At 41.2% G+C, this 15298-nt stretch overlaps 1 protein-coding gene across 1 annotated transcript; it reads left to right on the forward strand.

The window, feature by feature from the left end:
- The first annotated feature begins 363 nt into the window (after positions 1-363).
- Positions 364-12590, forward strand: LOC133136615 (CMP-N-acetylneuraminate-beta-galactosamide-alpha-2,3-sialyltransferase 1-like). Its single transcript, XM_061254253.1, has 7 exons — positions 364-398; positions 7173-7311; positions 8517-8707; positions 9577-9756; positions 10137-10182; positions 10346-10465; positions 12420-12590. The coding sequence occupies exons 1-7, from the start codon at positions 364-366 to the stop codon at positions 12588-12590; spliced, it is 882 nt and encodes a 293-aa protein (XP_061110237.1).
- Positions 12591-15298: the final 2708 nt, after the last annotated feature.

A 15298-nucleotide genomic window follows, 5' to 3' on the forward strand; every position in this document is an offset into this window, starting at 1 on the left:
AGGGGTGGTTTAGTGACTCTCCTTTGCAGTCCAGTTTAAGGGGTGGTTCAGTGACTCTCCTCTGCAGTCCAGTTTAAGGGGTGGTTCAGTGACTCTCCTCTGCAGTCCAGTTTAAGGGGTGGTTTAGTGACTCTCCTCTGCAGTCCAGTTTAAGGGGTGGTTCAGTGACTCTCCTCTGCAGTCCAGTTTAAGGGGTGGTTTAGTGATTCTCCTTTGCAGTGCAGAGAAGGGGTGGTTCAGTGACTCTCCTCTGCAGTGCAGTTTAAGGGGTGGTTTAGTGACTCTCCTCTCCGGGTCAGGGAGGTGTGCCCTCCTGCAGGATTCTCAGCCCCCTGGTGTGTCTGAGGAGCTTGGTGCCGCAGCATGTCTGAGGGCTCTGGCTCCAGTGTTGCCCACAGGTGAATGTGGTTCCTCCATCAGCCCGCCATGCGTTCTGACCCGATAAGGCCGAGGCGTCTGTACCTGCCGCAGTACTGACCCATGTGCATTCTGTCGTCAGCCAGACTCTCTCCTGGCTGCAGTTAGAGAGTGTGTGAAGTCGTGTCTGGTTCTCCAATCTTCCCCAGCCCTTGAACACAGTGTGAAGTCGTGTCTGGTTCTCCAATCTTCCCCAGCCCTTGAACACAGTGTGAAATCATGTCTGGTTCTCCAATCTTCCCCAGCCCTTGAACACAGTTGGATGGCCCTTCATAAACTCCTCCCCTGCAGCCGGCACAACGTGAGTGCGCTGAATTAGCTGCAGCGACTCAGTGGCATGGTGAACCCAGAAGTGGCTTTGAAAGACGTGACACCACATGCATGTCCTGCTCTGACGCTCTGTGTTTGAGCTGTGAAATCTGCAGTTGAGCTGTGAAACATCCCTGAACATTAAGGACAGTATCCCCTGGACCGTACAGGACTTTAAAAGCAGGGTGCAGGGCTCCATGCTGCTGTGGACTCACTGGGGATGGACCACTAAATTCAATATATTCCCCATTAATTTCTACCTTTTGGGCCCATACACTTTTGCCTTGCGCTGACACGTCACCCAGAAATGCATATTCATCTGACTCTGTGCCGCTAATATTATCCACTGTCTGTGGTGAGCATCACGCATGTTGAACCGTGCCCTTTCAAAAAATCACCTTCCGTTTCCTGACAGAATTTCGTCAGCTTCGCCTCCCAACGCAAACTTGATATGGCCCGCCTTTTCTTATCAAGTCCTGACGCAATTCTATACCGTTTATAAACGGCTTATCCATTTCGGCCGATCATTTGCGTTTGCCGGCCGGCGTAAGCTGCACCGCTGTGTTCACCTGTCATACGCCATCGTCCGCAGGTGTGCTCGTTAACTTCTCATAGTTTAATGTGCGCGACTCGCCCCCATTCAGTGCTAGACTGCGTCCCACAATCTTTCACTCCACCATCCTTTACTCCACTCCCCCAGGGCCACTCCTCCACTTCTGCGAAATAATGTGGCGCAAAGGAGTGCTGTATGCCTATACACTTTCCGTCTATTGGGACGCACCTGTAGTGTAGGTGCATAAATGCTTTTGTTTTTTCAGTCCTCATCGGCGATGGAAATGTAACTTCACCTTTCCCGCAGCGGACATCAAGGTAAGTTATTCACATGAATGGTGGCGCTGGTTTGATTAACTTTGTTGTAGTATTTCTTTTTTAGTTTTACTTCTGACACTATTTTATATAAGGAGAACGAGGAGGAGGCCGATATAACAGGATTAGTCGTTTAATAGCGTCTCTCCAAACCCCTCCTTGTACATCGGGTTATTCTTCAAGGGTTCCGATTGTATCTGTAAACACACTAAGACTCGGAACTGTACTGGGCTCTCAGGTCCTCTTAGCACTCATACTTGTGTTTGATTTGCTCTTCGTTGTACGTCGCTCTGGATAAGAGCGTCTGCTAAATGCCTTGTAATGTAATGTAATGTAATGTAATGTGATGGGTTATATCTCTCAAGGCTCGGAATGTATTTCTTTGCCTCTGATTTGCTACAATTTTAGATTTGAAATCACACAATTAACATGTGATTAAAGTGCAAATTTTCAGATTTTATTAAAGGGTATTTTGTATACACTTTGGGTTCCCATGTAGAAATTATAGCGGTGTTTATACGTAGCCCTTCCATCTCAGGGCACCGTAACGTTTGGGACAAAGTGGAGTGAAGTATGCATTTTCAGAATAATGGGACGCACCCATTGGCTGTATCTGAAATGGCTCACTATTCACTTATTACTAATCCCTACTTTGTGAATATCAATTTAATACGCTACACAGGTTTATCTAAAAAAAATTAGAATACCGTGGAAAAGTTACTTTTTTCTGTTATTTAATTGAAACTTTCACATATTCTAGATTCATTACACATAAAGTGAAATATTTCAATTATTTATTATTTTGAATCTCGATGATTATCTATGTGGTTCAGGTCAATCAAGCACAGTAATACCATGGTCAGCAAACCAGTTACTAGTAGATTTGGCACTGTGGGCAGATGCCAAGTCCTGCTGGAAAAGGAAATCAGCATCTCCATAAAGCTTGTCAGCAGACGGAAGCATGAAGTGCTCTAAAATCCCCTGGTAATCTGCTGTGTTGACTCTGGACTTGATAAAACACAGTGGACCAACACCAGCAGATGACATGGCACCCCAAATCATCACTGACTGTGGAAACTTGGACACACTGGACTTCAAGCAACTTCCAGTCAACTTTCCATGAATATGCGTTGATACAACACTCGGCGAACAGCCAGCCCTTTCAGCAACGACCTTCTATGGCTTACCCTCCTTGTGGAGGGTGTCAATGAGTGTCTACTGGGCAACTGTCACGTCAGCAGTTTCCCCCATGATTGCCCGACCATGTATTGAGAGCATAAATGAACATACTTTTCAGAAGATCGACATTTCTGTATTATAAATCTTTTTTTTGACTGGTCTCATGTAATATTGTAATATTTTCAGATACTGGAGCTGTAAGACGTAATCGTCAAGATTAAAACAAAAAAAGGCTTGAAATATTTCACTTTATGTGTAATGAATCTAGAATATAAGAAAGTTTAACTTTTTGAAACAAATGACAGAAAAAAAGAAACTTTTCCACCATATACAAATTTTTTGAGATGCACCTTGTATAGTTTACTAAATAAAGAGTGAATTTGGACAGCAGACGTCGTATTTTGCAATATATCCGCGTAATCGCGTATAAGGCTATGCACTGCAGGATCTTGCCGCAAATCCATTAACAAACATAGGTCTATGCAGCCTGTTCTTAAAAACCCTCATTTCCATCTTACAATGCCCAGTGAAGATGCAGCTCCCTTAACCCAGATATGGCGTTCAATTTGTCATTTTTCTTCTTTTAAAAAAATAAATAAAATTTTTAAGCATGGCCGTGGCTTATTTTGTCTAATAAGTAAAAGAACATATTTTTATGGAGTAAATATCTACAACACACCCTACACCTTTCTATACAAAAAACACTGGTTTAGAAGAATGCTATTACCGCTTTTAGTCGATAGACTGAATGTAGCCTACTCGTTCATCACAAATTACGTTTATTTCTTGGTTTACTATTCACTACATTAGGGTGAATTCAGATTCAGAATTTGGGACGCATTAAGTATTTTGAGTTTTTCGCCTTGACTAGCTAATCATTGTCATTCAGCATTTTCACCTCAAATACCGTGTATATAAATTGCTCGTGGTCACATGACATTTATTCTGTGACTCACTCATTGAAGTGGGCGTGGCGATGGTCACCCAGGAAGTAGCCAGGAGACAGGGTACCGGGACACAGTGTAGCATTTGGGCCTTATTTGTTAAGATGATTCAAATGTCATGCATGATACTGATTATCAAGTATAAGATATTACTGCAACAAAATAAAGTAAAACATTTTGAATATAATTTTTTCCTTCTTTAAATCTTTTTATTTTCAGGCTGTCCCAAATTATCTTCACGTGTATGGTAATTAAGTTCATGAATGAAAAATAATATAACATGGCTGAAATTTGAGTGTGTGTAAATAAATGTCACTCTAACATCATTAATATCATTAAAAACTTACAAACTAAATTATCCAACTGTATATATAATTTTTATACATGGTTTGTGATATGGTTTGTGGCTACGCCACCTAGCAATACGCCTTCTTTGGCATGTCATGTTTTATTTACATTATTTTAATGTCTTTTCAATCAGGGTCGATTTGCCAGAAGCACCATTACTGGTGGGTGTAATTCACTATTTTCTCTGATTAGCTGATGTTTTCAATAAAAGCGCAACAACAAGCAAAACGCACCAACACTCAGTACACCAGTGGTTTCTTTCTTTTTCAGGTCATTCCAAGTTGTTGTACAAGCTATCCTCAATGCTTGTGCAATGGATTTCCCCTCTTATAGCTTGCCTTTCTCCCAAAGACAGCTCTCTGGTCTTGATGTTGGTTTATCATTTCTAACACAAATGGGTGGTCTGATATAAAAGGTGATGTTCTTAGTTGTTTAACAAATCTAGACAAAAATACCAGGAAATAAAGGCTGAATTTCAGATCTGTCATCTCATCTACATCTTTTGACCTCAAACTCAATTGTCTTCAGTGTATAGCAAAAACAAAGAAATTGCTATTCAAATATTTTTGGAGGGGACTGTAGAACTCTCATAAAATGAGGAACCTCTAACCTGCCTGGTGTGGGAGATTGAACCTAAAGAGTGCAATCACGTGCAATATCAACCTATAATCACGTGCAATATCAACTCATTATCATGTGCAATATCTCCCTATAATCATGTGCAATATCTCCCTATAATCATGTGCAATATCTTTTTTTTTTTTTTTTTCAGATTTTTCTCTTTTTCTCCCAATTTGGTAGCCAATTGTACCTCGTCTGATTCAATTGGAGGTAGTCGTATTAGATGTACCGCCCGTACCCCATCCCTGGGCGGCCCGAATGAGAGCGACACGCCTTCTTCAAGCCGTCTCGTCTCGTGCCCGTTGCCGTGATTCCGAGGCGCCCGAGGTGCTTATTGTGCGGCGATCTAATAACCCTGCCAAGTCCCTCCCTCTGGAGCAGCGAGCCAATTATTGCTGCCCCACGTGAGCCGGCCAAACTTGGCTTTTGGCAGGACCGAGAATCGAACCCCGGTGTGCAACTGCAGCAAACTGCAACCGCAAGTCTGCTGCGTCTTAGCCTGTTACGCCACCGCGGCTCATCATGTGCAGTATCTACCTATAATCACGTGTAATATCAACTTATAATCAATATGTAACTATAATCACGTGCAATATCTACCTATAATCACGTGTAATATCAACTTATAATCAATATCTACCTATAATCACGTGTAATATCTACCTATAATCACGTGTAATATGTAACTATAATCATGTGCAATATCTACCTATAATCACGTGTAATATCAACTTATAATCAATATGTAACTATAATCATGTGTAATATCTACCTATAATCACGTGTAATATCAACTTATAATCAATATGTAGCTATAATCATGTGCAATATCTACCTATAATCACGTGCAATATCTACCTATAATCATGTGCAGTATCTACCTATAATCGCGTGTAATATCAACTTATAATCAATATGTAACTATAATCATGTGCAGTATCTACCTATAATCACGTGTAATATCAACTTATAATCAATATGTAACTATAATCATGTGTAATATCTACCTATAATCACGTGTAATATGTAACTATAATCATGTGCAATATCTACCTATAATCACGTGTAATATCTAACTATAACCATGTGCAATGTCTACTTATAATCACGTGTAATATCTAACTATAATCATGTGCAATATCTACCTATAATCACGTGTAATATCTAACTATAACCATGTGCAATGTCTACTTATAATCATGTACAATATCTACCTCTAATCACTGCAATATCAACTTATAATCATGTGCAATATGTAACTATAATCATGTGCAATATCTACCTATTATTTTATCTCCTTGTAGGTAGTTTATCAGAAGTAGTATGGGCATTGTATAGACCCAAGGCATCTTTTATGACAAAGTAATATTTGGGGTACACCAAATAATATAAGATACAAAGTATCTACATTTGGTTTTGTAATATACATAAACTGTACGCGATATGATCACAGTATTATACAGTACACTAATTTTTTTATTTGTGTGTGCCTGGTTGCACCAGACTACATGTATTGATATAGATTTATACAGAACAAATTAATATTGATTGTACATTAACCAAACTTATCGATAATTACTACTGTTATACTCACCTTCAATGCACTATGTCCCCTCAAAATAAACCTTGCTGTCTATGTGTCTATTGTGCTAAGCCTCTCATTTACATGCAGAACAGTGAATACTTACAATAGCTTACATGTACATGTTCATTTGACAGATTTTTAAGCAGAAACATTAGATTTTCCTTAAGTGTAGCAGTCTCAGGTTGGATTTTAGTTTTTTGAATAATCTGGTAATATTTAAGTTGTTTATGTGCTCCAATGGATTCTACGGAGAGCAATCCCCTCTGTTGGGAAATGCTCCAGGCCCATTACTGATATGTACCATAGATATGTTGAGTGTAATCAGTCCTCCTTTGTTTTCTTTCTAGGTGGGTGATTTCCAGCAGAGAGCAGCTTCACCATCTCTTTACCACCTCATTCAGTCAAAAAGAAGAAAGCAGGACCCCTCCCTCTAACAGGAAGCACAAGCTTGCACTTCAAACCGTCACATTTTCCCTCCTATTCAGACGTCAGTTACTTACTAATCTACGACTGTCAGTACCTCTCGTACTTGCAGTTTACCATGCAGAAAACCCCCAAAGTGTAAACTGCATGCATCTAGCTTTTGAGTGCATCTGAGAACTGTTCTGAAAGGATAACATTCCCTGCCTGAATAGGTCATGCACTTTGTTTCTGATACAATCCTTTCAAACCCTCGTCTGAAGTCAAACCCTCCATTGAGGAAGCTCTCCCTCCTTTTTGCAACTTTCCAGTCTGTAAACACATATCATTTACAAAATGGTGGACCTCAAGAATCCGAGAAGAAAGCTTTTGATTGTGCTGTTCTGCTTCTGTGCTACTACCATAGTTTTATTTAGCTCCAGCAATACGTCATCATACTTATCACAACTTGTCTCTCGGTGGTCCGACAAACCCGTTTCCAGGGCACTGTGTGCCTGTCGCCAGTGCATCTCTGTTGAGGATGAAGACCCCTGGTTCAGGAAGCGCTTTAACACGTCCATATCGCCGCTCTTGTCACAGAAGAACGCCATGCTGTCTGACGACACCTTTAAATGGTGGCAGGTAAGCACGCACACAAAAAAGTACCTATGATGCTGGAAATCATCCAAAAGCTGACCTGCTGGCTCAGTCTGCACGCTAAAGCCATAGCACTGCCTGGCTCATTCTGCACGCTAAAGCCATAGCACTGCCTGGCTCATTCTGCACGCTAAAGCCATAGCACTGCCTGGCTCATTCTGCATGCTAAGGCCATAGCGCTGCCTGGCTCATTCTGCATGCTAAGGCCATAGCGCTGCCTGGCTCATTCTGCATGCTAAAGCCATAGCACTGCCTGGCTCATTCTGCACGCTAAAGCCATAGCACTGCCTGGCTCATTCTGCATGCTAAAGCCATAGCGCTGCCTGCCTCATTCTGCACGCTAAAGCCATAGCACTGCCTGGCTCATTCTGCATGCTAAAGCCATAGCGCTGCCTGCCTCATTCTGCACGCTAAAGCCATAGCACTGCCTGGCTCATTCTGCATGCTAAAGCCATAGCGCTGCCTGGCTCTTTCTGCATGCTAAAGCCATAGCACTGCCTGGCTCATTCTGCATGCTAAAGCCATAGCGCTGCCTGCCTCATTCTGCACGCTAAAGCCATAGCACTGCCTGGCTCATTCTGCATGCTAAAGCCATAGCGCTGCCTGCCTCATTCTGCACGCTAAAGCCATAGCACTGCCTGGCTCATTCTGCATGCTAAAGCCATAGCGCTGCCTGGCTCTTTCTGCATGCTAAAACCATAGCACTGCCTGGCTCATTCTGCATGCTAAAGCCATAGCGCTGCCTGGCTCATTCTGCTGCATTGCTCTTTTTGGCATGCTGTTGTTTCACTGCTGCTGTTGCTTGTATTACATGCTTGTTTCTGCATTTGCATTGCAATCGTGTCTTCAGAAGTTTGTTGCTCTCCCACCACCACCCCAGCATCCAACTGTGAGCTTCTAAAGACCCCCATGGGTGGGGGGGGTAGTCACTCCCTGTTTTGGCTGGCTTACAACAGGGAGTCATTTATTATGAGTCTTCTGACTGAACTGTGTATGTGTGTGTGTGTGGGTGTGTGTGTTTTGGTTTTGGTCTGTTGACAAATGTAATTGGAGAAAAACCATGTAAATACAGCATAACCTGCCATCTGCCTAAGAAAGGCTTTATTCTGCTCCCATAGCTACCGTTGCTCTTGCTGAGTGCCTCTCGAGCAGCTGAGAGTCACTCTTGTGTGTCTTTATTGTGTCCCCAGAGGCTACAGACTAAGCAAAATGCCAACTACAGTGCTGTGGTGCAGAAACTATTCCAGGTCGTCCCTGGGGAGGGACATTATAACGACTCAGGGCCCAATCGCTGCAGGACTTGCGCTGTAGTAGGGAATTCTGGGAACCTCAAGGGATCTGATTACGGAGCCCTCATTGACTCCAATGACTTCATCATAAGGTGACAGACTCAGCCTGAGCTGACCTAAAAACAGGTCAGGCTGAGGTATTGTGGGAAGTGGAGTCCCACAAGGATCGGTGCTGGGACCACTGCTCTTCCTCATTCATATAAATGACCTTGACAGGGACATTTAAAGTACGTCAGTTAAATTTGCAGGTGATACAAAACTAGAAGGTTTAGCTAACAGTTTGGAATCTATTGTAATCCAGGAAGATTTAAACAGAATCCAAAAGTGGATATGTAGTGGAGGCAGAAATACTGGGGGTTTTCAAGACCAGGCTTGATATGGTGCTAGATACCATTTAGCTGTTAGGCAAACTAAGCAGTAGGTACACTTTAGTGGTAGGATAAGGTCAGCATTGCTGGTCTGAATGGCCTGTTCTAGTTTTATTGCCCTGCTTTGCAAATAAGAGGCTGATAAACATCTAAACTGCTGTTCTCACTTTTAATCGTCTTTAACAATCTGGCATTGCAGTTTTGTGCTTTCATTTTTTCACAGTATTTTGTTTCTATAAATATGAATGCAACAATAATTTGGGACATCAACGACTGAGCTACAAGGGGGCAAAGTGGATATGATTAACCCTGATTAACTATTAAAAGCTGAGCCAGAATGTCCTACCATGTGTTCTTCCAACTCCTGAATTACAAAGCTTGCATTTATTAAGTCAATAGAAATGTTAGTGTATTTTCTGTGGCAATAGTATAGTCTCACATCACGTTACAGAAACCATAATGATGTTTCTTGGTTGTATGGTAAACTTGGGCCACAAAAATGCAGCTATCATGATTGCATTGTCTAAAATCAATGTCAAGACTAGTTTACATAGCAGTCAGTTCTCTAAAAGCGATACATATTGTCTCTGCAGAATGAACAAAGCTCCCATTTTGGGCTATGAAAAGGACGTAGGGAACAGAACCACCCATCGTGTCATGTACCCAGAAAGTGCCACAAACCTGCAAAAGGACACGAGCCTGCTGCTGATACCATTCAAGACTTTGGATCTGGAGTGGATCACTAGTGCTCTGACCACAGGCACTGTGAAACGGTAGGTGGCCATGGGCTACATTGGGAATGCATTTGTGTTTGAACATTGATCTAAGAAGCTGAATGCAGCTCTGAGAAACAGGAGCCCTTGTCAGAAGCTGCTGTAGTGCTCACTCACTTTGTTTTCGGATGAAAAAGAAGCAACATCATTTTCATCATTACGCTTTGCATTTAATGTTCGGGTGAGGGCTAAAATTAGCTAGACAGACAGTTATGCACAAAGAAAGGGAAAAAGGGCTCCTTTATCAGCTCTTGGTTCAGTGCTGCCATGGATGCTCCAAGTGTCCTGCCCTGGGGTACTAGTGGACTCTGTGATCTTGTGGATCGTCATTGGACTAAGTGCCACCCAGCAGGCTATTGACATCTCTCTGTTTTCAACAGCACCCGGATGCCGGTGATGGCCAAGATTAATGCAGACAAGAATAAGGTGAAAGAGTCTTGTGTCGCACTTTGTTCCAAAATGCTTTTGTGTGTGTCTGTGTGTGTGTGTGTGTGTGTGTGTGTATGTACAAGTGTGTGAATATACAAATATCACATGTAGTATGTCTCTTGTGCTCATTCTGTGACTTTTATGATTTATTTTAACACAGGTGTTAATATACAACCCCACGTTCTTAAAGTACGTCTATGATGTTTGGCTTGAACGCCATGGGAAATATCCCTCCACCGGCTTCTCAACCTTGATGTTCGCCATCCACGTATGTGATGAGGTAAGCACATATTACACATTTTAACAAACTATCTAATAAACAAACTGGCTTTATCCAATTTACCCAAGAAAAAAAGAAAAAGCAAAGTGCATCACCTCCATCACGAAGACTACATTTTCCCATCTCTGTAACATTGCACAACTGCCCATCCCTTTCCCTCAAAGACGCTCAAACCCTGTCCGCGTTACTGCAATGCCCTTTTCTGTGATCTCCTGGATAAATCTCTCCATAAACTGTAATATATACAAAACTCTGCTGCCAGAATATTCACACATACCAAGAAATCACATCACCCCCACCCTCAGTCAGCTGCACTGCTTCCCCATCACCTGACATATTCATTACTAAATCCTTCTCACCCCCTAAAGAGCACTAAAAGGTTTGGCTCCCTCCTACCTCACTGAGTCACTCCTCCCCACTGGACTCTGGTGGCCCCCCAAAACCTGGCTCTTCTCCTAATTCTATTCCCTCACTCAGTACCTTAAAAACCTGCCTCTTCTCCCAACACTGTTACCCTCAGTACCCTAAAAACCTGCCTCTTCTCCCAACACTATTCCCCTCACTCAGTACCCTAAAAACCTGCCTCTTCTCCCAACACTATTCCCCTCACTCAGTACCCTAAAAACCTGCCTCTTCTCCCAACACTATTCCCCTCACTCAGTACCCTAAAAACCTGCCTCTTCTCCCAACACTGTTACCCTCAGTACCCTAAAAACCCGCCTCTTCTCCCAACACTGTTACCCTCAGTACCCTAAAAACCTGCCTCTTCTCCCAACACCGTTACCCTCAGTACCCTAAAAACCTGCCTCTTCTCCCAACACTGTTACCCTCAGTACCCTAAAAACCTGCCTCTTCTCCCAACACTGTTACCCTCAGTACCCTAAAAACCTGCCTCTTCTCCCAACACTGTTACACTCAGTACCCTAAAAACCTGCCTCTTCTCCCAACACTGTTACCCTCAGTACCCTAAAAACCTGCCTCTTCTCCCAACACTGTTACACTCAGTACCCTAAAAACCTGCCTCTTCTCCCAACACTATTCTCCTCACTCAGTACCCTAAAAACCTGCCTCTTCTCCCAACACTATTCCCCTCACTCAGAACCCTAAGCTTCTCCAACTTCCCTTTGTTTCCTCCTCTCCTGGTTTTGCTTTTCATTTCAGTAATTTATTTATTCATGTTTAACAAGTTTTAGGTGCAGTAGTGGGAAATAAGATGCCATGATGGACATTTGTATGCATCTGTGTTCTCGTCTTTTCATTTCTTTTAAAAACACACACACAAAATCAAGTTCCAGTTCCACACCCATGCACATACACTCAGTGAGCACTTTATTAGGTAGACCGGTACACCAGCTTATTAATGCAAATATTTAATCAGCCAATCATGTGGCAGCAACTAAATGCATAAAATCATGCAGACATGGTCAAGTGGTTCAGCTGTTTTTCAGATCAAATTTCAGAATGATGCAGAAATGTGATCTAAGAATGATTGACTGTGGAATGATTGTTGGTGACAGACAGGGTGGTTTGAGTATCTCTCATGCACAGCAGCCTTTAGAGTTTACAGAGAAAAAAAAATAAAAATCCAGTGGGCAGCAGTTCTGCAGACAGAAACGCCTTATTAATGAGAGAGATCAGAGGAGAAGGGCCAGATTGGTCAAAGCTGACAGGAAGGTGACAGTAACACATATAACCACACATTGCAACAGTGGTATGCAGAAGAGCGTCTCTGAACACACAAAGCATCAAACCACTAAGTGGATAGGCTACAGCAGCAGGAGACTTAATAAGTCCAAAAAATATGTCTAAAAATACATAATAAAGTGCTCATTGGTGTAGGATATACAATCATAATTATATTGTTGATGATAATACAGTCACTACCAACAACTGGACTCTATGAAATCTACTCAATTTAACATCAAACTGTCCATCTGCGTCCTCTTGGTCTCAGGTGAATGTTTTTGGATTTGGAGCATCCAAAGATGGAACCTGGCAGCATTACTGGGAGAAAAACAAATTTAAACGTACAAAGCCAACCGGAGTGCATGCTGGAGACTATGAGTCCATCGTCATGAAGCTTCTTGCCTGTGAAAAAAAATTGAAGTTGTTTGAAGGGAGATGAGGGCTGTGAAATGAACAGGACTGCCGAACGGCCTTAAAGGCTGAAGTTAGAGCAGCACTGGCTTCCAGTAAAACTATATATGACATATAAACAAGTAAAACTAGATATGACATATAAACAAGTAAAACTAGATATGACATATAAACAAGTAAAACTATACATGACATATAAACAAGTAAAACTATATATGACATATAAACAAGTAAAACTAGATATGACATATAAACAAGTAAAACTATATATGACATATAAACAAGTAAAACTATATATGACATATAAATAAGAAAAACTATGTATGACATATAAACAAGTAAAACTATATATGACATATAAACAAGTAAAAGTAGATATGACATATAAACAAGTAAAACTATATATGACATATAAACAAGAAAAACTAGATATGACATATACACAAGTAAAACTAGATATGACATACACACGAGTTAAACTAGACATGGCTCAGGCAGTAAGAGCAGTCGTCTGGCAGTCGTAGGGTTGCCCGTTCGATCCCCCGCCCGGGCTGTGTCAAAGTGTCCCTGAGCAAGTCCCTTGCATGGCAGCCAATCGCCGTCGGTGTGTGAGTGTGTGTATGAATGGGTGAATGGAGAAGCATCAATTGTACAGCGCTTTGGATAAAGGCGCTATGTAAATGCCAACCATTTACCATTTATAGATATGACATATATTAAGTAAAACTAGATATGACATATACACAAGTTAACCGAAATATGACGTATAAATGGGTAATTTTAGAAGGGCGGGGAGTCAAATTGACCGATTTGAAATGAGGACCGCACTGCTGGGTGATAAGGATGCTGATTGGAGGGGAATGGAGAATTGACAGATTTTTGACCAACATACACGCCCTCTGGTCCACAATGATGTGAAATCAGAGAAGTGGATGAAAAAAAAAAAAAGGAAACAAGTATAACAGTCTTATAAAAATGTTTGGAATACTTTAACATGTGTTTGTTTGACTAAATAGGGGAAAAAGTACATTTTGACTTCAGCTCATCTATAACATGCTCTGTTTTGAGGGAATAATTTAATCAAGTAAATGAAATCATGGCGGCATGGATGTTGCAGTGGGTAGCACTGCCGCCTCACAGCAAGGAAGTCTTGGGTTCTGAATCCCCTTCCGCCGATTTGCGTGGGTTTCCTCCGGGTACTCTGGTTTCCTCCCACAGTCTGAAGACATGCAGTTTAGGCTGATTGGAGAGTCTAAATTGCCTGTAGGTATGAGTGTGTGTGTGAGTGAATGGTGTGTGTGCCCTGCGATGGACTGGCGACCTGTCCAGGGTGTATTCCTACCTTTCGCCCAATGTATGCTGGGATAGGCTCCAGCCCCCCTGCGACCCTGTTCAGGATAAGCGGGTTAGGATAATGAATGAATGATAAATGAAATCATGAAGTTCTATCAATAAATTGGGACATTTTTAGTTTTAAATAGATATATAATTTTGCCTGTATGACCGGTGTACACACGGTGAATAACTGTGAGGGCTATGTCTCTATATGTGAAGTGCCTTATCAATGAAATTCCTAATGTGTAAGTAAGTAAGTGGTCTATATCAATTAATATCACAGACGCCGATGCAGTGACTATTCGTATCCTGTATGGATATGTGCATATTGTTCCATTATAATAAATGTGTCTAGTTATTTTGAACAATGTAACGGCAATTGCTATTAGCTTGATTAGCATTATCCTGAAGTAAAAACTGACGTCATCAGTTAATTAAGGCGGCCACTTCAAGAGCTTACTTAAAACTGAAAAAAAGAAAAGAAAAGAAGAAATTCAAGAACATAAATGTTTGTGATTAAAAAATGAATGAAATAATAATAAAAAGAAAAGGAGATCTTGTTGAACGTCTATGTTTTAGGATGAGACTCGAATATAGTTCACCAGAATATAGACCAAACTCTGTGGTTGATTGTTCTTCCCTTCAAATTAATGTTTGTGTGTTGAATGCCACACAAGGGCAATTTAACAAAGAATGTAATCTGAAGTGTGAACATGCAGAAACATTGATAATGCGCTATACAACACTGAGAATATTGTTCCGTCCGGGTTGGCGAACAAACTTTTTACTGTAAATTGGCTAAGTGCTGTAGCACATAATTGTATATGTGAGTGTCTCGTTAATTTTGGGAATTATGTTACCGTAAACTAAAACGTGTTCATGTGTTGAACAATTACGCTTCCTGCCTGAGCAATAAAGTAAAGAGTAGACAGTTTTAGTTTGTGGGGCCTCCAAATATATTGCAAGATTCTGAGAAAATAATATCTGTAAATAAAAACACTTTTTTATTGAACTCAACAAAGATATATATAATATCACAGGATATAAGCATATTACAGGTTGATTAATGTAATTTAATGGATGGCTAGAAAATAGCCATTACACGCAGTCTCAATGGCTTTAGAACTGGGGCTATGCTTTACACCACATTATATAAAGCAAGTGTGATTTAATAAGGCCTGAAATACTACAAAATGTGGTTTCTGATTAGCATATTCGCTGGAATGGATATGAGATTTTGCTCAAATTAAGAGAAGGTTGATAACAAACATTTTACGGTTTATGTTTACCTTCTCATTTTTTGAAAACACAGTAGCACAAATTTAAAAAAACAATCGATTGTACCATCTGTAAGTTTCTTTGTATCATTCCAGAAAACATGGCAATATATACCTTCCCAAA

Source organism: Conger conger, chromosome 9, assembly GCF_963514075.1.
Source record: "Conger conger chromosome 9, fConCon1.1, whole genome shotgun sequence".
Lineage (NCBI taxonomy): Eukaryota > Metazoa > Chordata > Actinopteri > Anguilliformes > Congridae > Conger > Conger conger.